Source organism: Marmota marmota, unplaced genomic scaffold, assembly GCF_001458135.2.
Source record: "Marmota marmota marmota unplaced genomic scaffold, marMar, whole genome shotgun sequence".
In the NCBI taxonomy this organism is placed as follows: Eukaryota; Metazoa; Chordata; class Mammalia; order Rodentia; family Sciuridae; genus Marmota; species Marmota marmota.
In genome coordinates this window covers 939,521-965,963 of record NW_026000022.1, presented here as the reverse complement: position 1 = coordinate 965,963, position 26,443 = coordinate 939,521, and the positions used below count along the sequence as shown (strand labels likewise).

General features: G+C 40.1%; 2 protein-coding genes across 11 annotated transcripts in view; one reads left to right on the top strand and one right to left on the bottom strand.

Annotated features, from left to right (window-relative positions):
- Positions 1-26,443, top strand: part of CUNH2orf49 (chromosome unknown C2orf49 homolog) — a 34,056-nt gene that overhangs the window by 4,556 nt on the left and 3,057 nt on the right. Inside the window, exons 3-6 of one of the 7 annotated variants that reach the window (XR_007350274.1) lie at positions 565-940; positions 2,482-2,556; positions 6,582-6,713; positions 14,270-14,950. Coding sequence is in view for 6 of the 7 variants with exons in the window: in XM_015504975.2 (XP_015360461.1) it covers positions 565-940; positions 2,482-2,538 (433 nt within the window). In the remaining variant the exon portion in view is untranslated. Of the gene's footprint in view, positions 1-564; positions 941-2,481; positions 5,583-6,581; positions 14,247-14,269; positions 14,951-26,443 lie in introns of those variants that run through there. The other 6 variants (XM_015504975.2, XM_048810467.1, XM_048810469.1 and 3 more) reach the window with 6 other exon arrangements.
- Fhl2 (four and a half LIM domains 2) overlaps positions 14,732-26,443 on the bottom strand; it is a 72,515-nt gene continuing 60,803 nt past the window's right edge. For all 4 annotated transcript variants that reach the window (XM_048810465.1, XM_015504976.2, XM_015504977.2 and 1 more), the window contains 3 exons: positions 22,623-22,792; positions 19,919-20,105; positions 14,732-15,354 (listed from right to left, as the gene is read on the bottom strand). In XM_048810465.1, the coding sequence (XP_048666422.1) occupies positions 15,203-15,354; positions 19,919-20,105; positions 22,623-22,792 (509 nt within the window). In that variant the 3' untranslated portion in view covers positions 14,732-15,202. The remainder of the gene's footprint in view (positions 15,355-19,918; positions 20,106-22,622; positions 22,793-26,443) is intronic.

Here is a 26,443-nt window from a genome sequence, read left to right as displayed (position 1 = left end):
ACATAAAATAAAATAAAGGTCCACTGACAACTAAAAAAATGTTTAATAAAATAAAATATAAATTAGATTTTGAAAAGCAAAACATGAAGACTCTTGCCAAAGCTTATGATTAAAATTGTACAAATATTACTATGGCCCTACAGGCTTAGTAACAGGAATAAGAATGTTCTTCATTGTTTGTGGGGTGCCTTTGTGGTAGTCTTCATATAGTTTTTGAAATAATAGCATTGCAGTTATGTGGTCAATATAACTTTGTGAGTAATTTGTTTGGAAATCCTGTTTTAAGGGCTAGTGTTAGATGTTTAATTGTTGTTTTAAAAATAACTGCATCTTTTGTATATGTTAAATCTAACTGAATTTCTTGAAATACTTAATGCTTTAAAACAGCACTATAAAATTATTTTTTAGAGTGAACACAGAATTTCATTTCCAGTAGTCTCACATACATTTGTCTTATCAGTAGTCTTGTTGGTTATTTATTTATTTATTTTTAACTTTGAATTCCAGTGAACTGGTTTACCATCCCACATAGTATTTTTCAAAAGCGCTTCTCTTTGATTTCAGGAGTAACACTGTAGATGGGTTAAGGAAAAGGCCTCTCATTGTATTTGATGGAAGCTCAACAAGTACAAGCATAAAAGTAAGAAAGACAGAGAATGGAGACAATGATCGACTCAAGCCTCCCCCTCAGGCAAGCTTTACCAGTAATGCCTTTCGAAAATTATCAAATTCCTCTTCAAGTGTTTCACCCCTAATTTTGTCTTCCAATTTGCCTACGAACGATAAATCGGAACACAATAATAATGACACTAAACAGAACCATGACTTAATGCATAGAAAAAGTCCTTCAGGCACTATGAAGTCACCACCTTTGTCCCCTGTTGGAACTACTCCTGTCAAGTTAAAGCGAGCTGCTCCTAAAGAAGAAACAGAGGCTGCAGTAAGTATGGGGTGGTTTCTGTGCCAGTAAGGGGTGTGACCAAAGCGTGAGCAGTTCCTTTATAGCCTGACTAGCCCACTGATGCTGCTTGATCCTCTTGAACCCTTTATCTCCTGTCGAATTTTCCTATCTCATCACTTATATGTTGGAACCCTGGAGTTTTAAAATCCATTGTTATTTTTTAAAGTTATTATTATATGCCTTATTTTTAAATCTAGTATTTTTAAAGATTCCTTCAATTTATTTGTTTAAAAGGTATATATGGAGAGCATTAGGCACTTTTTCTAGATTTTTCTCATCAGTTTTTCACTGTCTTGAAACTAAAAGGAGAGAGTACTCCTTTATTAGTAAAGCTCAGAATGCTAAGTAATTTATCCAGGGTAATATATTTGTTAAATAGCATTTGGACCCTGACCTCAGGTCTGTTTGTACTTACCTTGAAATCACACAAGAATCTCTTTATAATTCCTAATGGTTTTCCCTACCCCTCAAGTGTATCTAACTTTGGACAGTTAGGAAGTTTGGGAGAATCTGTCATGTGTGCTCTCATTGTCTTTCCTTAGACTCCTCAGAAAAGTGATTTTATCTTTAAACACCTAGCAGTTTTATAGCTATTATTCCTGTAGTATATTTTGGCTTTATTATCATCTTCTAATGTCAGAGGGATTGAAACTCAAGAATAGTTTAGACATTCTGAAATATAGACCCTGGAAAAAGAAAGTTACTTAACCAGCATTTACTTATTCATTGAATCTTATCAGCAATCCCATGAAGTAAGCACTGTTGTTATCCCCTTTTCACAGTCAAGGATACAGAAGTTTAGAGAATTTAAATAAACTTGTCCAGGGTTCCAGAGTTAGAAAGTGGGCAAACTGCAATTTGACCCTAGGTCTGCTTGATCCCAAGGTCCACGCTTAGGACACCAAGCTGCTTCCTTCCTTATTTACCCACATTTGTGGGAGAGGAGGAGGGTGTGGGATGAGAATTGGAAGAGTAAATCCTGCAGTAAGGAGTGAGCCTTGAGGATTTTTTTCCCCAGGCTCTTATCCAAAGGAATTTTCCTCTTTCAGAGGTATGAGATAGCTATAAATGATAAATGTTTTCTTGTATTGTTCATGTTTCCCACTGCTTTTGAACTCTGAAGTTGCGGAGGACATTGGCTAGGCAAGGAGGAAGTGGATCTGGACTAGCTGTCAGTGGTTCTCGGCTCTGCATTATTGGGATCACCTAAGGAGCTACCAAAAAAACGAAAGAAGTGAGAGCGTCATCTCTACCTTTATGGATTCATTGGTTTTGAGATAAGGATCATGCTTAGGCATATTTTTAAGTGCTCTTGGTTATTCTGATGTGCAAACATTGGAAAACCATAGAGAGACCAGTCTTGGAGACCTATTTTTTCCTAATGTCTTGAGCTACATTCCCACCAGATGGCAGCAGTGACCTTCCATTAGTACCTTAATAACCCTTGGTGCTTTAGTGTTTCTTTAGCTGTTCTCGACATTTCTGTAGGTATCAATTGGTTTCTGTTCGTGTCTTTTTAGAATAACCTGAAGCCCCCAGAAACGAAGAGGAAGATACAACATGTTACATGGCCGTGAAGGGAAGTTTCCAAAAATGTAAATATAACTGTAATTGTAGTTTTTCAAACAAGTTCACATATATTGACACTATTTACAAAAATCCTGATTATTGTGGAATTTTCCTAAGAGGTTCAAAACAGGTTAAAAAAAATAGTCATTCTTTCTCACCTCTGTCCCTTCCTTCCTTTTTAAAATTTGTCTTTCATATCCTGATTATGAAAGAATTTCTTTTTTAAAATAATGGCTTAATATGTGTCATTTACGTTGACCCTGGTCAGATCATTAGCTGCAAATCTGGCACAAAGCATCTAATGACTTTTAAAAATTGTTCTCATTAGTCTCTTTAAGAGTCTTTGGGGACATTTGAGGATTTTTTTTTAAATTCATATATTGATTTACCGTTTTTATTAATTTCTTTTCCCAAGCTGAAGCATATAACAGTTCATTGCAGTATTTTAGTAAATATTGCCACACTTGTCCTCAAGGATTCACTAAGAAAAGAATCTTGGTGGTACTGTTGGAAACTATTTCATATATACAAATAAAATAGCTGTTCTTCAGTTGTTACATTGCTTCTTCCCATAAAAAACAAAAGGGAAGTCAGTGCTTGCTATTGCTTCTTCCCTGGAAGCATAATAGAATTGATTGATTATAAGCTGACTGGTCGGTCCATCCCTTAGAATGTTCTTGTCATGCAACAGTCCTGCCTACTCTTTTCATAATCAGTCAATGATCTCACTCTGTGAGTTCAGCCATTACTTCCTCCTGGGAGCTTAAAATCTTTTTAAAATTAAGTTCATTTAAAAATCTGTAGGCTGAATAATCATGTTAGAGTTTGGTACTTGATGGGAAAATGTTTAGAGAATAGGGAGGGGCATAAAATTCTAGAACTTAGGAGAGTCCAGAAAGTATGGCAGTAAGCGGGGGGAAAAAATCAGTGTGCTCTGGAGTAGGCAGTGTAGGGGCTATTGACGGCAGAATTCACTGTAGAGTGCAGCACAGGAAAAATGGGCTCCTAGCTGGATGGGCTGCATGTAGTATAATATGGCTGTCCCATGCAGAATCATCTACAAGTTTCTTTTGTTGTGTTTTGTTTTTAATTTTTGTTTGAGTAGTATCACTCCAATTGTGTAATGGAAGTCAGTGAGAAAATAGGTTTATGTCATGTTCATGGATTCAAGTGTCTACTTTTTTTCTATATATTTCTAACCAAGAGCAAAGGTTACTTTGCACTTTTTTTCCTTGTATGATTGATCTTCAAATTGGGGTTTACCTTTTTCAATATGCTTTTAGAGGAGCCTCATTTCTCTTGATTTGTTAAACCAAGCATTTTAGTTCAGCTATTAAATAGCCTTACAAAAAACTAATTCAGCCTTGCAGGTAAGTACTGTACTAAGACTTTAATTCTATAGTTTTAACCATTCTGCCTTTACTCCAGACTGCAAATCTGTACGTGTAAGACAAAATTGATATGTACTAAGTGTTGCATAAATTGTTGATGTTACAGTAAATTTTTAAATATATTATTATCTGCAGGGCTGATATATACATATACATACATATATATATATATATTATTGGGAACTGTGATCCTATGCGTAAATATATATTAAGGGAGATTTAAAGTACAGATTTTAGGGTAGAATGACAAATTATATTTTCTATTCAGTTGTCCCCTCTGCCTCCACCTGTATTGCTCTCTTAGTTAAGAGAGTTAGCCATTTGACGATTTTAAGTCAGTGGGAACTTTTTTTTAGTTACTCAGTGAAATTAATTTTTAATTTGTATATTTAACTTACAGAGTAGGTTGGTAATAACAGCTGAACTGTGTAACATTGTTGCTTCAAATTGAAGTTTATATTATGAACATTCAGAATCAGTGCTCATATAGCAGCATATTATTGAGCTATTTTGAGTTTGAAAGGTGAAGTGCTAAACCATGCCCTGTGTATTACATACTCCCACCATCTTAGAGCGCTGTGCCATCTGAAGGTATATGGATAGAGCTTGTCTCAAAATGACTTTCTCCACATAACGAAGCTTGCCGAATGCTGGGAATCAGGAGCCAGCAGCACTGGGAGTCTAATTTTGAAGTGATGTTTTGGTTTGCTTAACAGTTTAGGAGGACTTGATTTGAATGGTGTACAACTTTAGAATAATTTTTACTTGCTACGGTGGGTTGATAGTGTTGCTTTTGATTCTGTATTCCAACAAAGCCAGATTTTATTGTTGGGTTAGGCAAACTAATGGCATTGGAGTCAATGGGTACCTTGTGAGGTATGGTAAGAGGCACCACTTCTGCCATCAGCAGGTGGGCCTTGCTGTTTTTTTCCCCTCTCTCATTTTGTTCCCTGTTTTCCTCTTCTCTTCTGTCCCACATGGTTTCTTTCTTCCATTCATGTCCTTTCTGAGATCCTAAGCTTTAGGCTTATTTTGCAAGTCATATTGCTTAGCCCTACTTGTTCACTAAGGGGCAAAGATAGGCTAACCCCAGTCCTTTTGCACTTAAGGGATCATAGACTGCATGTGAATTCTGCAGTCTCGAGACCCTGCAGCTCCAGGGCACTAACTTGCTTCCTAGTGGCTGTAAAGGCACTACAGTTTTCCAAACTAGCCTTATTAATCTAGACAGCTACCAGGCGCCTTGGAAAGTTGGTTTGCTACTACTACTATGAGGCTATATTTGCTAGTGTTAAAATTCTTCAGAATTGAAATTTTTATTTGAAATAATATTTTGATTGACTTAAGTTTTGAGAGACCATTCTAAAACTGATCTAGAGACTCATTCAATAGCAATGACTTTTAAAAAACTTACATTAAGTAAAACTGCCAGTAGAGTAAATCATATATGTATGTAAGAGCTTCCTCTATTTACTACTGTGGAACTTCAGTAATTTTTAGAGGCTACCAAATGGTCAAAATGTTTTTAAGTGTGCTCTTTTATTAAATGCTTGTGCAAGTTTTGTAATTCAGTACAGAAAAGTTTCACCTTGTTATGTACATTTTTGTATGTAAAAAGTCTTTTAAGTAGCCTTATTATTTAAATAAACTGAGTAAAACTATCTTGAATAGATCTGTCATTCATAAAAAATAAAATGAAAAAATAGTGACTCATCTTCATTCGAGTAAACTAAATGGAAAGTGTTGTTTTTTTTTTTATTGTATAACCTTCTCTAAGTGGAAGCTTAGAGTAGTCAGGTTTTGGGGGATATCAGGGTGCTGTAGAGACTGATGTGTTGATTGCCTCTATGCCCTGAAAGAGAAAGACAGAAGTCCCCAAACCTTCCCATGTAATAAGTTTTCCTATCAAAATGGGGCAAACCAGAGATTCAAGTAAGAGATTGTGTTGTGCTGACCTAAAAAATGAAAACCACTGACTTTTAAACTGGTATCAGTGTTGTTACATATGAAGACTAAATCTCTAAAGAAACTTGGAAAAATCTCAGGTAATTTTCTGTTTTGGGTCTTAAAAAGTAGATCTTTCATTCTTTTGTATGGACTGAAGAAACAAAATCCATTTAGATTATTAAGTGCAGTTTACTAACTGAAGTGCTATACTCTTATAATTTTTAATAACTTGATTATCTTGTAGTAGAATAAAAAATAAAAATGTGAATTGCCTATGTATTTTAAGTGCCTACTGTTCAAGATATTAGCAGTGAACAAGGCAGATTAAGTTTCTGCTCTCATGGAGAAAGCAAATAAGTGAACAGTGAAATAATGGATAATTGTAATGATGGAAAGAAAATAATAAAACAGGGTCATGAAATGGTGAGGGTTAAGGAAGGTAGGGTGAGGAGCTGCTGTAAATATTGTGGTTAGAAAAGGTTTCTTGGAGGAGAAGACACATTAAGGGGAGAATGGCTGAGGGACAGCTATGGAAACTTTCAGGAAAAGCATCCTTCACGTGGTCAGTTTTAGATGGTTGCATATCCTGCTTTGTTCCATTCCTCCTTTCAAAGGTGGAGTCTATTTCCTACCACTTGTGTATGGACAGGCCATAACTTTCTTTGGTCAAATGAGTACTCATACTTTCACATTTGGACCCCTGCTGCAACTAGGTGAAAAAGCCCAGGCTTGCCCAACTGGAAATATGTGGCCCAGCCAACAGCCAGCACTAACCACCAGACATGTGACCACTAGTCACCAGTCTCCAGTCTAGCTGCAAGTTGACTGGCTGCATCACTGTCCAGGTGAGATCAGTCTCTGATGATTCACGGAATCAGGGGTAAGTAAAACGAAGATTAAGCCAGTTAAGTGTTGAGGGTAATTTGCTGCCCGGTGAGTAGGTGACAGATACCAGACCAGACAAGATGTGGAAGCCCTGAATAGATTTTTTGAAACAGAAAGACTGGTGTGGCCCAAGTCAGTGAAAACAGGGAAGGATGGTATTAACTGAAGTTGGAGAAGTCAGGTGGAAGCCACATTATGTAGACACTTACATGACCATCCATGGTGAGTACTTTGAATTTGAATTTAAGTCTAAGAGCAATTGGCAGCTGTTAACTGCTCAGATTTAACTAAACTATTCAGTTTCATTTTTAAAAAGTAAGTCTAATGAGCCTAATAAGCAAATAAAAATCTTTTTTCCTCTTGTGAAGTTTTTTTTTTTTTTTTTGTCTTTGTGGTAGTTTGAACTAAAATATTGATATTTGTTTGACTCATAGTTAAACCTTTAAGAAACTGTAAAATACTCTACCAGTCATAGAAGACAATATTTTTAAAAAATATAAAAACACTCCACCTATAACTTCTATTATGTCCATACTGCCTTGCTTTATAATTCTTTAACTTTTTTAGTAATAAACTTCTTAGGAGTTTTTCTATATCTCAAACTCAGTTTTTATATTAACATAGTATGGATTATTTGTCAAAAGGAATTAAAATCAACTGAACTCTATACTTTGTTCAAATTTCCTTAGTTTTTACCTAGTATCCAATTTCTGTTCAGGATCCTCCCCATAATACCACTTAGTCATCAAGTACCCTTAGACTCTTCTTGGCTGTGACAATTCCTCAGACTTTTGTTGCTTTTGTTGACCTTGACAGTTTTGAGGAATACTGGTCAGGTAGTTTCTCATGTCCCTCAACTGGGATTTGTCTAATGTTCTTCTAATGATTAAATTGGGGCTATGGGTTTGGGGTGAAGACACGGAGGTGAAGTGCTGTTTTCATCACATTATTTTAAGGCTACATACCAGAAACATGATGTTTTAAAGTTTAAGTAGTGTTCATCAGCTTTCTCCACTAAGACTTTCCTGTTCTCCTTTTTCTTATTGTGCTCTTTGAGAGGACATCACTTAAGGAGTAGGGAGTTAAGCTGTACTTTGTTCAAGTATCAAGTATATTTGATTATGTATGGACTCATGGAAACTAACTTTATACATTTGTTTATTTAATGCTTTTCTCCCCCCTCAAATTATTCTAGCATTGGCCATTAAAAGCTCTTTCAAGTTAGCTCCTGCTCCCTTTGCCTCAATGTTTTCTTTTGAGCACATCCTTATTTTTTGGCACTGTAGAGTGTAGTAGGTTCATTTTGTTTACTTTTGGCCCAAGTCTTAGGATCAGCCACTTCTCTAAGGAGACTTGGTTCATCTTTGGTTAAAAACCAAGTTCTGGGCACTAGATGTTCTCATTGCTATTGGGGTACCATTGCTTCTAGGCTTTCTCAACTGACAGCAACAGTTGGCCCTGTTACTTTGGGGCTTGTGGCAGAGCAGCACATCTTGGCAAGAGTATGTGGTGAAACTGCTTACCTCATGGAGGAAGCAAAGAGACTAGTGTTCCACAGTCCCCTTTGAAGGCATGCCTCCAATGACCTAGAATCTCCTACTAGGCATCTCTTTAAGGTTCCACCATCTCTTAATAGCACCTTGCTGGGGGTCAAAACCTTTAATACATGAGCTTTGGGGAACAGTCCAGATCCAAACTCTAGCCCTGTCTGGCTGTTGTAAGTCAAATATAAGTTCATATTGATGTCTAGGTCTCCCACTCCAACAGTGAGGAAGATGACTCTCACCAACCACCATCCATTGACTTAACTGTTCAATTCCAGTATACATTTTAGCAGCTAAAGAGTTGCTAGCCTAAAATAGTTGAGAAAATTTTATCAGTTAGATCATAATTATATATAATTCCTTTTGCTTCCAGTCTCAGATATATCTCTCATTTCCAGGGTTAAAAAGTTATATTATTTAAAAGAGAGTTTTGCAGTTTTAACATTTTAATTAAAAAGACAAATCTAAATTAACTTTTCTCCAGTTTCTTAAAATTCCTGGATAAACATCCATTCAACAATAATGTCTTCTCTGTTCAGGCTCTAGATAAAGTGTTTCAGTAAATAAGACAGGGTCCCTGTTCTCAAGGACCATGTTTTTATCAGTTCCAATTGATTTCAGTCCAAACAATCGTTTGAGAAGAAATCTAAAGAACATTTAATAATTAAAATCTCAGCAGTCTCTGCAATATGAAATAGTGTTTTAGTTATATTTTTAAATATATTTTATATGTGTTCTTTAATTCCTTAAAGCCTGGAGAAACCAACCAAAAACAAAACTAATGGATTTTTCTTTCAGAAGATTCCTGAAACCTGGGAAATAATTTTATTCATATGTGTCTAGTTGTTTAAATGCTTTTATAGACTATGGCCTATAGATGTCAGGAATGAAGTCACTTTGGGTTTTTTTTTTTTTTTTTGTAAATTCCATTATTATCTAGTATTTTTTAAACTAAAAGTTTGGTTTCATAGTTTATGCACATTTGGGAATGTATATTATCTGGACATTTCCTTCTCAGTGTTTAAGAAGACTGCATGTGTATTCGGAGATAGAATTTGCATCATAATGATCTTTGTAGAAAATAATTCATATTTTAGAGCACAATGACTAGGAATCAAACCTGGTTTCTAACATGTTGGTGTCTCTGCAGTTGAGTAAGCTTTATTCTTTTGGGGCTTCATTTCCTCCTTTGTCAAGCAGTTGGGTTTCACTCTGTTTCTTATTTCTTTCTTATAGGATTTACCTTATGCTTATCCCTAAGACCCTTAAGTTTGTCATTTAATAGCCAAGCAAACAATGAAAAGTGTCCTCAGGTCTGAATGAGCGTCACTAGAGATAATGGAGGATTACACATTTTGCATATTTTAAATTTGTAAAGCAATGTGATTAATTGATATATCAGTTAATACCATTTTTAAATATTTTTTTAGTTGTAATTGGACATAATATCTTTATTTTATTTATTTATTGATTGATTTTTATGTGGTGCTCAGGATTGAACCCATCGCCTTGCATGTGCTAGGTGAGCACTCCACTGCTGAGCCACAACCCCAACCCAGTTAATGCCATTTTTATTCTGCTTTGGTATAGTTTGGTATTTTTTTTTTCCAAGGGAGTTAGGGAATTTTTCTGGGCCTGACTATTCCTCAAGGGCAGCCCTGTGCTGACATTTTGAATTGGGTCCAGCTATGGCAAGTCAATGATGTGTTTAGCATATAGCCTGGGCTCTGTCTGTGTGATGACAGGGATTTCGGTGCTATCTCTAAGATTATGCTCTACTAATAACATTGAGTTCTTTTGCAGAGGTGAAGCTTTCACTATGGGACAGTGTTGAGAGATTAGTAACTAGTGTAGTTCCAGGGCCCATGACACCACAGCAGACACATGTACTGAGCTTCTTTCCATGGTCACAGTCCATGTGGAGTGATGGTTAAAGTGTTTCTTCAGCTTTTCAGTGACTGGATTTTCACAGTTTTGGTTGAAGTTAGACTAGCTCTTAAGAACTTTACAGTATCTAACTTTAAGTATATAACTTATTGTATAATATCGTTTAGATTTAAATTATAGTTTAAGAAGCTGAGATTGAGAAAAATCAATGTAAATCTTAAAATTGTAGAATGTGTAACAGGAAGTAACTAGTACAATGTTTATAGTTAAGTTTTTCATATGTTAAACAGAGTAAATGCCTTGCTCTGACTTCTTAAATGTAAGGAACAATTATACTAGAAAAAAAAATATGTATATATTTAAATCTTAAAAGCACCAAAGATCTTATAGGCAAAACCTAAGAGAAAGCCAGAACACAGAGTAGGCCATTTTCTTTTGATTCTTTGTCCAAACTATAAGGGAGAGAGAAATGAAAGTTCAGCCCTCCAAGACAGAACCTGCTAGGTATGACTTCAAAGGACAGTACCACATAGGATGAGTGAATTAGAACAAAACCTATGAGGGAGGGATGAAAAGAAAGTGGAAGAAGAAAAAACAGGAAAGTAGCAAGAGAATAAAAAAGGAAAGCAGAAAGATGAGGTGGGATGAAAGCAGGCTATCATAGAATCTGAGCCAAAAATTTCCATCACTAAGAATGGTAAAAGTGTCTCAGCAAGTGTCTTGGGAGTAGTTCCAGTCCCCTCATCAGTCTAAGATGCTAGCACAGGCAATAAAAAATCACCACTGCAGGAAGACATCCTCATTCTAAGTCTCAGTAGACACCCATGGAGAATCTTAAGAAGGCAGAGATTAGCTGGCTATGATGGCATACACCTGTAACCAGCTACACAGGAGGCCGAGGCAGGAGGATTGCAAGTTTGAGGCCAGCCTGGGCAACTTAGCAAGACTGTCTCAAAATAAAATTTAACAGGGGTGGTGATGTAGTTTAGTGGTGGAGCACTTATATAAATAAGGCCCTGGGTTCCATTCTTAGTCCCATGGGATGGGGGAGGTGAGGTGAGGGGGAAGGCAATGATTAACACAATTCAAAATTAAGCATGCAAGGAGGCAATGTACCCAGTGTGACCTGCTGCAGAAACATGCAGTAGAGACATACTCATGAAGTTTTCATATATGGGAGAGTAATCAAGAGAAGATCAAGGAAGATCAAACATGTTTGCTCGCTGTGTATAGAAAAAAAAAGGTAAGCTTTAAAATGACTGCCCATTACAGGAAACTATAAAAAAGCACAACATACATATTTTGATATATTTTTATTGGGGTATAAGTTAAAAAATTATACAGCTTGGTGAAAATATATATGTTTGATGTATTCACACACCCCCAGTACATAAATGAAAAGGCATGGCTGTATGGCAATACATTTTTTTTTTTTTAAAGAAAACAGGTAGTGGGCAGGATTTAGTTCATAGAGACCTCTGAAAGGGTCCAAAAGATTGTGCATAAACTGTGCTGCACCTAAGAAGCAACCAGAGTGGGATGCAGAGTGGACTTGAAAGCACCTTCGATTCTCACATGGATCCATCAGCAAAGGCAGAAGTCTTACTGACTCAAAGTGCTTAATAAGTAGAACCTCTCACCAAACACTGGCCAAACATATGTGTATTAAAAGAACTAATCCTTTAGTTCTATGTTTAAAGAATTGGAGGTGTGATAATTACCAAACAAAATAACAAAGTACAAAAAAGAATCAAATAGGATTCTGGAATTGAAAAGTACACCAATTGAAATGAAAAATGCACTAGTTGTGCTCAAGAGTAGATATGAATTGGGAGAAGGAAAAAAAATATGTGAAGTTAGACAACAGATGATGAAATCTAACAGAGAAGAAAGAACAAAGACTAGTGAACAGAGCCTCAGAGAAATGTGATACAACATTAAACACACCAACATAGGCATAATGGAACTGCCAGGAGAGAAAAATGGACGAGAAAAAATATTTTTAAGAATTTCATGGCTGAAAACATTCTCAAATTTGATGAAAAATATTAAACAAACTCAAAGGAGCATTAAGTGCAGAGACACTGGGTCACAATTCTAAAATGCTGAAATAAAGAGCAAATTCTGATAGGCTGTAAAGCAATACAGTTCGTAAAGTTGTTTTTTTTTTTTTTTTTTTAATAGAACATATGCCAAAAAAAGTGCACAAAACAGGCAAAACTCAACTATGGTGACAGAAGTGAGACTAGTAGTTACCTTTTTGGAAGGAACACAAAGGAACCTTCTGAAATGTTAGAAATGTTCTGTTATAGGTTGGCAACCCATAATTAAAGTTTAGGATGGTCTTTCATTTTGCCACATTTCCCACAGCTATCAAAGAGTTATTAACCCCCACTTAATTGGGCCAGCAAATCTGTATTGCTTTTGACAATCCCCTTAGGCAGATTTCTCAGAGCTTGGTACCAAATATCAGTCTCCTCAGGCAGAGCTGCTGAGCTAAGCTGGATGTGGTGGTGCACACCTATAATCCTAGGCTCAGGAGGCTGAGACCAAGGATTGCAAGTTTGAAACCAGCCTCAGCAGAGCCTACCTCTTTACCACACCCCAATTCCACCCCATTCCCTTCCACCCTGGGCTTTGCAGTAATGTCCCTTCTCAGTGAGAGGATTGATAGCTTTGGTCTTTCAGATTGCCCCTTCCAATATGGAACCTCTATTATGAGCAGAGTGGACCAGGGCGTTTCGAACCCCAGGATTCTCAGCCTGTCTCTCCTGGGGCAGAGGGAGCCATTACCTTCTTGGCTGCACTCACACAGAGCTGGTCACGTGAGGCTGGGGAGTGGGAATGGGTTAGGGCCAGGTGTGGCCCCGATGCTATGGACTGTCACTGCTTGCTAAGAGTAGAAGATTTCCCTGAATTCATGTTTCTCTATCAGTTGTATGCCTTTAGGGAAATTTTCAGAGAAGTGATGGGTTTTTATGTCTATCATTTCACAGCAGGAAGAGGGTCACCTGAGCTCTGCACATCACCATTCCTAAAGTCCCACCCAATAAGTATGTTCGCTTGTCAGGGCTGTTTGGAGTCTGGCCTATAGCCAGAAATTTGTAGGAGGTTCAGAGAACTTGGGGCTCTTTTTTCCCAGGACTTTTCTTTCATACTCCAGGAGCTGTTTATCCCAAACTCTGGCCTCTGATTCCTCAAGCCTGTGAGGCTAAATAAAGACTTGCTAACAGAGTTTTAGCTGTTTCACTGGGACCTGCTATAGCCATAAAAACAGGACCATTCTTTTATTCTAAGATTCCGCTTCCCTTCAATGTCTGCCTGCTTTGGATCTCAAACTCCAGTGTTCCAAAATATTTTAAAGTATTTTTGTTCAAAATGATTATTTGATGATTAGTCCGGTTGAAACTTTTTACTCAAAATGGAACTCCCTTAATTTTGGATCAGGTAAGATGGTGAGGAGTGGATAAGATGCTCTGTAATGAAATCTGGAGTGCTTTTACTTTTATATTATGAGGTAGAAAATGACATTACAATTGATGAGGGATGGAGTTATCTATGTGTGGGGGGGAGGGCGGGGGAGATTGAACCCAGGAATACTCTACCACTAAGCTGATAGGGCCTGGCTAAGTTGCTAAGGCTGGCCTCAAATTTGCAATTCTCTAGTCTCAGTCTCCCAATTTGTTGGGATTCTGTAATCCCAGCATGGTGTACCACCATGCCCAACTTAGAGTTATTCTTTTAAAGCAAAAACCTCAAGTCAACTGTAAATCCAGAAGACCCATTTCACAGCCTAGCAAGTATTTCTAACAATACTGCCACCCCCTGGATTTTTCTGTGGCACAGCTTATCATTTTATCACATTGCATTATCTTAGAAAACGAAAGGATGAAAGGTCACTAATGCTACCATTCCAAGGCTAAATGTGCAATGCTGTATGCCATAAAGTGACTCAATGCTTCCCAAATGTGTACTGTGCTATCAAAGTTTATTTTATACACTACTGACGAACAATGAGCTCGGAGGGTTATTTTTACAACACTGGCTCTCTTTGTCTCTGTCTTCTGTCTTTTGTATCTTTTCAGAAATGCTAAAGGTTCCCAGAATGCCCAGGACATTGAGAATGTGAAGATGAATAAGATGTTGTCTCCGGCCTCAAGTTGCTTGTGTCCTTTTGTGTTCCTGCACTTTGTGGAGGAGAAGGCAGGTTTAGGACAATGAAACAAAGCAGAGCTCTCCCAGTAGAAGTCATCCTAAAGTTGACTTGACTTAGCCTCCTATTCCATTCATCCAGAGCATATGTTACTGCATCAAAGGGCAAGCATTATATTCCAAGAAAGGGAGTGCTTGGGACTGTAGGGGAGAAAAATAGCAAGGGAAAATATGGTGCCGATTGAAGGCTTCTTCTAAATAGATGGTATGATGTCATTTTAGATAGCAATGGCCCAGCCCATTAGAAGCTGAGCTCCATACAGTGATCACTGGACCATGGGATAAAGTGTAACTTAGACCCAGAAACTCAGCATTTAATCATTTCACACACTGTGTCTGGCAAAAGATTTTATTCTGATTAACTTTATTGTAAGTCACATAATCTTGCTTTTAGGCTTTAGATGACAGGAAGTTACAGAGTTGCAAATACAAACTCTTCTTTACCTTATTTATAGTTTGGAAAACTTTCAAGTTTGTGACATATGTCAATTGCACTTAAAAATTAAATAGCAGTGAAAGAAAGATGCATTTATAAAGATAGCGTTCAAAAGGAATTTTATGCTTGGATTTGTCTCACTTGATTACAAAAATTCCAAACCATCTTCCCACCTACAGTTTACAGAAGGGTTTTCTCCTTCCCTCCATTGAACTAGCATAAGGATTAAAGGATTTAAACAAACATGAAGATCACTGAAAGTGAAAGAGGAAAATCTTGAGGTGGCTGTGGGAACCAGAACTATTGCTTGGTGGAGAAAGAAAATATATAAATTTGTGTGAAATCACAAGCTGTAGCCTCCAGGGGTCCTTCAGATGTCTTTCCCACAGTCAGGGCACAGGATGTCGTCCCTCTCGGTGAGGAAGCCTCGCCCCACCAGGGACAGGGAGCACTTCTTACAGTTGAAGCAGTCGTTATGCCACTGCCGTTCCTCAAAGGAGATGTACTTCGTGCCTCCCAGGCCTGTGAACAGAGGAGACAACACACAGGGTGAAGGAGGGAAGGGAGTGTGAGCTAGTGAGAACCGGCACCCGACACTGGAAAAGGATTCCAGGCTGATGCATTTCAACATGGGCATCATGTGACAGTGATTTTCTAGCCCAGTGACACTATGAACTGGGAATTCATATCTAATCAGCTACTACACACAGCCCCACAGAGCTCACAAGTATCAGAAGAAACAGGCACAGCAACTGGTTCCGAAAGGTGTGAGCAACATTGTGAAAAAAGTGCCTATCGTCTTTGTTTACTTATTGCGTGTTTTCCCAGGAATCAGAACTGTGAGAGCAGAGTTTCTCTCCTGCCTTCACTGGGTGCCTCAAGTCTGGTGCTCACTTTATGTTTAATAGATGAGGTTTGGAGAGGAGAGGATTGATTCTTCCTGGAATGGCCAAGAAAGGCCTCCCAGAGAAGAGATGGGAGTGAGGGGATGGTTGTTCTCAAAGAGAAAAGATGCTGAGATGAGCCCTGAAAGCACAGGCTAGCAGAACAGGCAGAGGAAAGGGGGCTTAGTGAGGTGAAGTGTCCTGGTGGGAGAGGGGCCAACACAGCTGGAGCAGATTATGAAAAGTGTCAGGGAACGGACCGTCATTCTATTTTTTATTATATTTTTTGTGGTGCTGGGGATTGAACCCAGGACCTCATGCATGTTAAGCGAGTGCTCTATCACTGAGCTACATCCCCATGTATGCGTGTGTGTGTGTGTGTGTGTGTGTGTGTATGCATGCATGTTTATATATACATACTATATAATATATATAAAATGTGTGTGTGAGTGTGTGTTACTGAGAATATATATATATATATATATATATATATATATATATAGAGAGAGAGAGAGAGAGAGAGAGAGAGAGAGAACGAACATATATATGGTACTGAGAATTTAACACAGGGGCACTTTATCTCTGAGCTATATCCCCAGTCCTTTTTATTTTTTATTTTGAGAAACAGGCTAAATTGTTGAGGCTGGCCTCAAACTTGCAATTCTCCTGCCTCAGCCTCCCCATTTGCTGGAATTACAGGAGTGCATCACTGTGCCGGGCCACAGCCCCAACATTTTAACCAAGAAAAGTAGTAACTTGTTTTCAGTTTGACTGCTTGACTTGTGTTTGATGACTAATCCCCATCAAATATTTAAGGTACAATGGTCCCTGATTATGGTATCAGGGGCAGGAGGTTTGTACACTGTTGCCTACCCTGAAATAAAACAGAACTTATGTCACAGTTACAATCTGTTGAAATGTAGATAGGGAATTCCAATTAGAGTTCTTTCCAGAAATAATGGTATGATCCCCCATATTAAAAACAAAGTAACCGCTCTGATGACTCGTTTCTAATGGTCTGAGTCCTCAGATGTGCATGAAGAGTCTACACTTTGTCAGGTAGGTTCTATTACAACTTAAGCATTTAGGCTGACCTTGGACATCCAGTTCACATGGGGGAGGCTGGCCTTAGAGCTACTCTTTCCAGCAAGTGAGTGACAGGGTTGGGACTTGAATCCAGGCCTGTCATTGCAAATTCTTGTACCCTAATACTACAGTACATCTGCTACTGGTGCAATGCAAACCAGAAAACCCTGCTTACTCTCTAGTCTTAAACATCATAGAGCTTAAAAATAAAAGTTACTGGTGCTGGGGCATGTAGCTCAATAGTAGACCACTTGCCTAGCATGCATTGAGGCCCTGGGATTGGTCATGAGAACCCAAACACCCTGCCCACCCCCAAAACAAACAGTTATGTCAAATAACCAATGTTTGTTTCCACTGTATTCCTTGGCTTTCCTTATTCTAGACGCATAAGAACTATAAAAGACCTACAGACCATAGAGCCCATGCACTGGCCCAGGGCAGAACTCAACTGATACTTTAGGCCAGCAGTTCTAACTTTTCTGCATATCAGAACCATCTGGGAAGTTTTTTAAAATTCCAGTGCCAAGGTCACAGCTCATATCTTTTCAATCATCAGTTGTTTTGACCCTCCTCAGCAGTTTGTAGTACGCAGCTGAGCTTGAAAACCAGTGGTGTAGGCCACACTTTGATTGATTGATTGATGGGCAAGAAGGGCTAGAAGGTGGTTCTTTTTCTTTTAGGCATATAGACCACTCTGAGTGAGCTACAAAGCCAAGAAACAACTTCTCAGATGCCCCAGCATCACTGACATCCCATGTTTCTCCTTTCTCTCACTCCTGATAAGCCCAATATCATGGAGCTGGGGGCTAGGAGAAAGATTAGCAGTGGGAGGGGAAGACGAAAAAAGATGTGACAGGTGCCATGCAGGGTAGAAAGTGTCCTTCTAGAAACTCCACTGTTGTTCTGAAATGCTGGCAAATAGACATGAGAGCCAACATCAGCCCCATGGGAAAGAGTCCTCCTAAATGGAAGATGTATATACAATTGATCATGGTTATTCACAGGAGTCATATCCCATAATGTCTTCTGAACACTGAATTATCAAATACTGAACCATTATTCCAAAGAAAACTCTCAGGGTTACGTTCCCACTAACCTCTCTGGTCACAGTATTTTTATCAACTGATTAATAAATGATGTTATTTTATGTGTGTTTCTTATTGATTTAGTACAGATTCATCAAAACTGAATTTTTGTCCAGTACTATAACTCACACTTGAATGAAGCTTATCTAACATATATTTTCTTTGTGTAAGACACATCAGACTTTTCACACTTAGGGACACTAAACAGAACTTTGAAAACCGTTTTAAACAGTGGAGATGCCAACAAAAATCACACACACACACAAAAGTATCACTAAAGACTGAGAAAAGGACACTTATTTGCAGTATCAGCACTGAAACCAGAGAGCAGGGCATCATCTAAGCTCTGATAGGTATCTTTCCTCAGCTGGGAATGTGTGTGTCTGGCAACTCAAATTTGTCACTCCCCCGTGCCTGTCTGTGGATGAAAGCGTCTAGGTATCGATCTGGGGTTACAAATAAATTTTTAGCAAGTAGGCAAGTTTGTAAGTTTGGATTCTGATAATGATGATCAACTATATTTATATGAGAATTAAGCATCACTGCACATAAAAAAGTTGGAAAATACCAAATTCCAATTTATTTACAAAAATAATTTAAATTTTGTTAAAAAGGAAAAGTAAAAAATAAAGATCTATATGAAACAGTCTAAGCTCTGAGCCTTTGCAGTTCTATGAAAATCTGGCTAAAAGTATATTTTAGCTGCAAAGTTCATCTATATATCCTTGAAAATAAGTCATTACTTTTCAGAGAATTAATTCTTCTGTTTTAGAGGAAAGTTTTCTGTTTTGTTTTCCCTAGTGTTGTTTCTTTCAATGCTGTGATGATAACTGCAGTTAATATCCACACATCTAGTTCTCGGATTCAAAAGTGCTTTTCTGTGGATGAAAGTTTCATTTTATAAGCATTTACAATGACAGAAGCCACTATGAAAACAGCATTCCCTAATGAGGATGTTAGGGTAGAAGACTGAATTTTCCCCTCTAAATAATTCCAAGAGAAATATCATAAATAAATGACCAGAACTGGATGTCTTAACATAGGAAAATTTAAGTGCTGTGATTTTTTTCTTTATATTTTAATTTCAATTGGGAGTATAATGAGCTCTGGATTATACACCAAAGGACTGTTTTAGTGACCTAGAAAGGTGAACTTGGTTCTAGGCCCGAGGAAAAGAAAAGTTAAGGAAAAATGCCTAGGAACAGGGGTGCATGAATTTGTTTGTGTAATTACATTGCAAAGCCACACAGGAAAGTCATGCGGCCAAACCACTGTGTACTAGAGGTGTGTACCATCTTCCTGTGGTAGGGATGAAACCATTGACTGAATGAGTAGGGTTGGAAAATCACAATATGGAACATTTCTTACACCATGAAAGAAAACTCACTTTTTCTCCCCACTGGTCATTGGTATAGCGATACACGGTAAACATTTAAAGGACTTCAGTCTGAAGCCGTCTACTCTCTATCCTGTATTTCTTTGGTATGTTTAATTGCTTAGTCCACTGCCTGGTCTACCAGCCAACAAGATTTTAGATTCATTTTTACCAAATTCTTTGAGAACTATGATTAAAAAAAAGTAAGACCATGCCCTCTACCGTCATCTACTTATGGTCTGTTGTGGCAAAAGAGTCACTAAGAAGCCACTGCATACTTCTAAAAGCCCAGGTCAGCTGCTAAGCCTGAAAATGGCAGTTTTCATGGTGCTCATGTAGTTGTCACAGACTTGCAGACTTCACTTTTAAAGATAATCCAACCCAAAGTAAAGCCATCAACCTGAGAGCAGGCCACATGGTTTCCAGGGACCAAGTGTTGGGAGGAAGTCATTAGAACCTGCTGGAGCATTAGCATTGGACCAAGGAGAGGAAAGCTTGGAAGACAGGTCTGCAGGTGCGAAACCTCAGCAAGGCCCGGAGGGTCTCAGGATTTCAACACCATCACATGATGAAGTGCTTGGCCTAGTTCAACCTTCAGGTGGCTCCATGAGGCTGATGGCCCATGCCCTGGCAGTGGGTTTTCCTGGGACACTCACCACTGATGGGGTTGGTACACCCTGCGCACTTCTTGGCATACAAGTCGCAGAAACAGGTGAGGCAATAGGCAAACTCATCCCGGGCTGTGAAGCGCTGTCCCGACAGTTGCTTCTTGCAGGCAGTGCACACGAAGCACTCCTTGTGCCAGGGCTGGTCTCGGTAAGTGACCCCTCCTGTGGTGATGGGCTGAGGGAGCAAGGGGGAAAGTTAGTGGCCTCTGTTTCCACCAAACATCCACCTCTGCTGTGGCCACTGGACGATGCAGATCACACCCAGAAAACATCAGGTTTGTTAAGAGCCATGAAAAAGCAGTAAAACTCCACCCCATTGTTACCCCTCCATGTACTTTCACTGTAGCCCCAGGTGTTCCTGCTAGTGACATGGGTCCTGGTGTGTCTGTCCTCAGCTCTTCAGGGAGTGAGGACCTAAGGCACAGATGTCATAGGGGCACTGCCACCACCCTAACTAGGGAGACAGTGTGGTGGAGAGGTCATGATCAGAGACCACATCAAGGACACTGGGGTCTGAATCCCAGTCCTACTCCTTACCAGCCCTGTGGCTGGGGGCAAGTCATGGCTCAAGAGCTCAGCATCTCAGTTTTCTCATCCATGAAGAGGGGTGCTGAGGACAAAGGAGAGGATCTCTGGGGTGGCCTCAAAACCTGGCCTTGTTCCTTCTCCCACAGTGCTCTCCAATTCAGCCCATTCAGCAGGAAGGGCTGTGGAACAAGAAGAGAGAAAAGTCTCCAGACAGCACCTGCAGATGCCACATAAAGGGACCAGCATCCTGGAAGCTTTGGGAAAAATAGGCCCAAAGACTTTGTCCCCAGCCTGTCTCCCAGCCTTAGACCATTTGTGAGAAGAAGCTGCAAACTAGTGAACTGGTCATCAATGCCTCAATTTTATCTAGTATTTTCCTCCAAATGTTGCTTTTCATATTCACGTAAACAGTGGATGAATAACGGATATCAGAGGTGTCCCGGTGAAGTCTCAGTGCCACAGATCCACGGCAGCAGAAGACAGAGCAGAAAAACTACAACACCCCAGATTTGCCTTTCTGCCCTTTTTATTTTTTGAACAGTGTGACAGAATTGGGAGACTCCTTTGGTCCTTATGTAAGGCTTATGAAGGAAGAGATACTTCTTCCTTTTACAGATGAATAAACTGAGACCCAGAGAAATTTATAAGTGACCTGCTCAAGAATTCATTCATAGCTGGTTAATGACAAGACAGGAACTAGAATTCGGGACTCCCTTCTATCTATTTTTTTCATTCATTCATGAATCATAAATCATCTGCCTATAAGTGACTCCCACCCCCAGAAAGGATTTATGGAAACATGGTTGGTCTGGATATTTCTATGGGGAAGACAGAGGGATCATGACAGCTCTCCTCCCTAGGTGCTCCCTCCCCAGCTCTGGATTCTGGGTCCTTCATTGCTTTCCATGCCCATCAGCTAATTCAGATGCATCTCAGCCTCAGTGTTGCTTTCTCAAGAGAGTCATTCCCCAAGCACCACCCGGTGCGCTCTCCTCACGTGAGCCAGGGTCCTCTTGTCACCCACTCTATTAATACTCCATTCCCCTCCACCAGCATGTGTCAGAAAACACCCCCTGGGTTGGACAGTACAGTGTGATCACTGCTGGATATCAAGTGATTCCTGGTGCCCCGGGGCCTTGTTCATAGCCTGAGGAATGACACCTCTGGGTGGGTGCTCTTTGTGGGTTTAACGAACATGCACACAAAGGCGTATTGTCATGACTGCAACTGAGCAGATCCCACGTTGGGCAGGATGACAGCAAGAGCCAGCAAATCAAAACCGCCCTTGGATCTTGAGAAGAATAAAAGGGGTGAACAGAGATGAGGAATCAGCATAAAACCAGCAATGAGAGTTCAATCTAAGGACGAAGAGAAGAACAGTGCTTCCTGTCCACAGCTGGTCACCTGTGGAAATGGTTCACTATTTGCTTGATCCAGAAAACACCACACAACCACACAAATCAAGAGGTTCAATTCTTTATGTACCTGAAAGATGTCACTGTGCAGAATCAGTGGGTGCCCTCCCAGCAGCACAATGGCAGAGCTAGCAGGAAAGCCTAGGCCAAAGAGAGGGGCTAGACATGGGGCCAGTGCTCCCCCCACAATTTTTTTTCACATGTTTACAAATGTAGAGAGGAGTGTTGAACTTAAGGGTTTCAATGTAGATTCTCCGGTCAGTGAACACATTCAGTTTAATAACCGATCTGTCCCCTGTCCATGGGTAGACCTTCTTCTCTCCTTCACTTCTCACATCTTCTCTCTCCTTTCTTTCCTTCTGTTCCCTCTTCCCTCCTCCTCTCCCATCCCCCTCCTCCCCCATCTTCTTCTCTCTCAAATATAGCAGCTGGTTTCTTGTTTATTCCAGATCAGCTTTAAAAAGTCAGCTCTCCTTCCCTCTAACATCAAGTGCATTTTTGGAATCATTCTGGAAAGCAGGGCTAAAGGATTTTTAATCACAGAAAGCAGCAGTGCTCATGTCTTTGAAAGAAGGATCTGAACACAGATCCAGTAGATAAAAGGCACAGGAGCACATGAGAATTCAGCTGTAAGGCAGGACCAACACCAGTCTGAAGCCACTTAGGTACTGCGTAAGGGGAGACCTGACAGAAAGCCACGGAGGCAAACCAGCTGGGACATGCAAGGCCCAAGGGGAAACTCAAGATACCTTTTTGCACTGAACACACTGCAGGGCATATTGCTTCTCGTAACAGGGCACGCAGAAATTCTGATTGTCTTTAGGGATGAAACTCTTGGTTCCTATGGGCTGTTGGCAGCGATGGCAGATGAAGCAGGTCTCATGCCAGCTGCTGCCCTTGTACTCCATCTTGCGGGTACCTATTGTCAGAGTCAAGAGAAAACAGCATGGTTATAGCCTGGCCTGGAGTTCTGGTCCTCTGCCTTCACAGGCTGCTGCCACCTGGTTTGAGATGGGAGCAAGTCTTCAGTTCTTTGGCTCCCCTCTAACTGTGGATAATTCCTATTTTGTGGAGAATAAGGACTCTGCCTTTCTTTTGTTTCTTTGCCATACACCCAGGTCCTAGAACAATATGTGTACATAGTATGTACTTGACATTTATTTTTTAAATATGGTGGTTGGGAATATTAAATGAAAAAAAAAAGTCTCTCTTGGCATTGTAAACAGAGAAGTCTGGCACAGCAAAGACCAGTTCTTATGGAGGATGACTTAGAACACTTTACTTGGAGAGTCACTTCCTTTGGTGTCAGTTACCTATGGTCAACCTCAGTCTGGAAATATTAAATGAAAAATTCCAGAAACAAACAATTCAGTAGTTTTAAATTGTACAGCCCTCTGAGTAGTATATTGAAATGTCACATGTCCTGCCAAGGATGTGAATCACCCCTTTGACCAGTGTATCCATGCTGTATATGCTATCCACCCATTAGTCAGTAGCTGTCTCAATTATCAGATGGATTATTAAGGTATTGCAGTGCTTGTGTTCAAGTAACCCTGATTTAATATTGGCCTATTTCATTCGTCTATTAATAATTATTTAATTATTAGTTACTGTTGTGACACACTTACTTTGCCTAATTTACAAATTAGACTTTTCTTTAATATTAAAGCAAGACCACTTCTTTTTTTTTTTGTATTTATTTTTTAGGGGTAGTTGGGCATAATACCTTTATTTCTATTTATTTATTTTTATGTGGTGCTGAGGATCAAACCCAGGACCTTGCACATGCAGGGCAAGTGCTCTACCGCCGCTGAGCCACAACCCCAGCCCCCTAGACTTTTGATCATAGGTTTGTATCTATAGCAAAAAAAGATAGTACATTTGGGGTTGGCTACTATCCATGATTTCAGGCATCCATTGGTGCTGGGAGCCATTAGCCAAGTAGGTATGACAATTTCCTTGCCAGCGTACCCCATGTTGCTGACATTTTGCAGTGACATTGAATGTAGTTGACCTTGCTCAAGGACCAGGGCGGATTAGGGTGTTCCCGGTTTAACATAATCGGGTTTAGGGCGTTCCCAGTTTAGGTTCCAGGTTTAAGGTTTAAGATTATTCCTGCTGGGAATAGGGCGTATCCTGCTGCCTAAGTTCCCCTTGAGTTCTCACGGGATTCAGACAGTATATTTTGGGAGACAGAAGCCCAGTGAAGGTAAATTTGGGAGAGAACGCGGATTTGGGCAGAGAACGTGGATTTCCCCAAAACGTGTTTGTATACGGCTGGTGTGAGTTCGGGAATAAAGAGTTGCTGTTTGAATCTACAAGCTGTGTGGTGGCTCGTGATTTTGTGCCCAGCCAGACTGCGGCACATTGGGGGTTTTGAAACATAACACCCTGAGAATGAGGAGGACTACTGTGCATTCTCCTGTTTCAGTCTACAAATTAAAAGCCCCTCTGGTTTTCAAAGAGGTGGAAATGACTGTGTGGTGGCTGAACCTGGACCTCAAGCCTGACTCAGCAAGGACCTTGTCCAGCACTCACTTTATGCCTCTGGTTGTGTGAATCGAGATGGGATGTACCTTTGTAGTTTCATGCACTGTGCTATGTGCTATGATTGAAATCTACATGTGGCACTTGTACATCCCATTTAGCAATCCTCTAATCTGATCTTGTGCCATCCCGTTCTCTTTGGAATAACTATTATCATTTGATAGGGTTCTACCATTCCTCCAAGTCAATCAAGGGAACGGAAACATTTTTTGGCTCACTCCACCATTCACAACATTTGTTGACTCACGTTTTTATACATTCCCCCAAACAGTGCATACTTATGGAAAGATATAATTCAAGATAGAAGATGCATGTAATCGCTGTTCATATAATATCAGAAGTTAAAAAAAGACGGGAAAAGAAATGTAAAGGATAAAGAGATAGAAAAGTACTTCCCATGTGCGAGGCAGCTCAGGGCCCAGTCCACTAATATAACCCACAGCCCCAATCCAGATCGCTGCTGTTTTCTAAATGAGCTCTTATCATTCTTTATTATTATTGATACTAATTTTGCAGTGCTGGGAATCAAACCCAGGGCCTCAAGCACGCTAGGCGAGCACTCTACCATTGAGCTATAGCCGGTCCATACACTGAGGTGGTGAATGGAAGGCAGCTGCACCCACTCTGTGGCTTTCCCCCATTCCACTGGCTCAGCAGTTGTGTAGTTGTGTACTGTGGTGTAGTTGCGCAGAGTAGCAGTAATTGAGTAGAGACTGCATAGTCTGCAAAACCCAAGACATTTATCTGGCTCTGGATGGAGGAATTTTGCCAACCCCAGGTCAGGTGAAGGATGGGGACACCCAGGCATGATGGGTGCATCCATCAGACTTCAATCCAGACATCGGAAGTGAGGAGGACGAGCCTGGAAGGGAGCTGCCTGTCCCAGACCAGGGGAAGCACTGAGATAACGCAGGCAGTGGACAGGAGTCTGTGAAAGAGACCCTGACTCCAACTCCAAACATAATAGATATGGTCCCAACAGTAAGCTCAGGCCTGTCTTTCCGCCAGCTGGAAGTCTGGTCAGGGGCATCCCCGTCTCAGGTAATTAGGAATGTGCTGAGAATTATTACACGATTATTTCATTGGATGTCATTCCCAGGCCACTTTCTCAGCTCCCCATTCCCCCCAAACCAGACATCCAGGTTCTGCCTTGCATAGATTATATAAAATATGCAGAGATGTGTGTGTGGGAGGGAACTCAGGTGGTGACCTGTAATGATCTTCAAAGCTAAGGTATACAATCTATAGAATTTAAACTCGGGGATGGATCCTGAGACAAAAACCACATAAGCAACCGAAATCCAGTAAAGATGGTGGGAGGAATTTAACGCACACCTTAGAATGGTTTTCCTTGGCCTCCAGGGGTTTCTTTACCCATACATACTTTTGTCACTTGCTCTTTTAATGTGGGACCTTCACTCTCATCAAGCCCGCCCAAAGCCAAAAGATTTTGTCAGTGAACATGGGGACAGTTGACTGAAGTGAATTCTTGGCATTATCCAAAGTAAGTCTTAAGTGAACACCAGTGCTCTGGGAACTGACCATGCAGGGGGCTCACTGGGCACCTGGAGCCAGGGGAGATGGTGACTGCACCGTGACTGCAGTGGGCACAGTGCTGTACAGTTATGCAACACGGCCAGAAGGTGGCAGCAGAGCTCCACCTCAGAAGGGAATGGGGCTCAGAACAGCCTATGGGCAGGAAAGTGCAGGCTAGAGGAAGGGTATCATTCTGATTCAAGGAAACAAATGAAAAATCAGATACCTGGGTGTAAGATTAGAGTCACTAGTCCCCCTTGAACCTGCTCAGAGCCGGCAATACATCTGCAAGAAAAGTCCTCCAAGGGAGGCTCAGTATTTGGACAATGAGTGCTGGTGAACCCCAGAATTGGGTTTTTCCTCCCTAGTAATCAAGAGATTGGCTTGTGTGGGGCCCTCAAGGAAAATTTTCCACTTGGGACATGCCTCTTGTCCTATAAATCTAAATTCATTGCAAAAGCTATGCTGATGATCTGTCTGCTCTCCA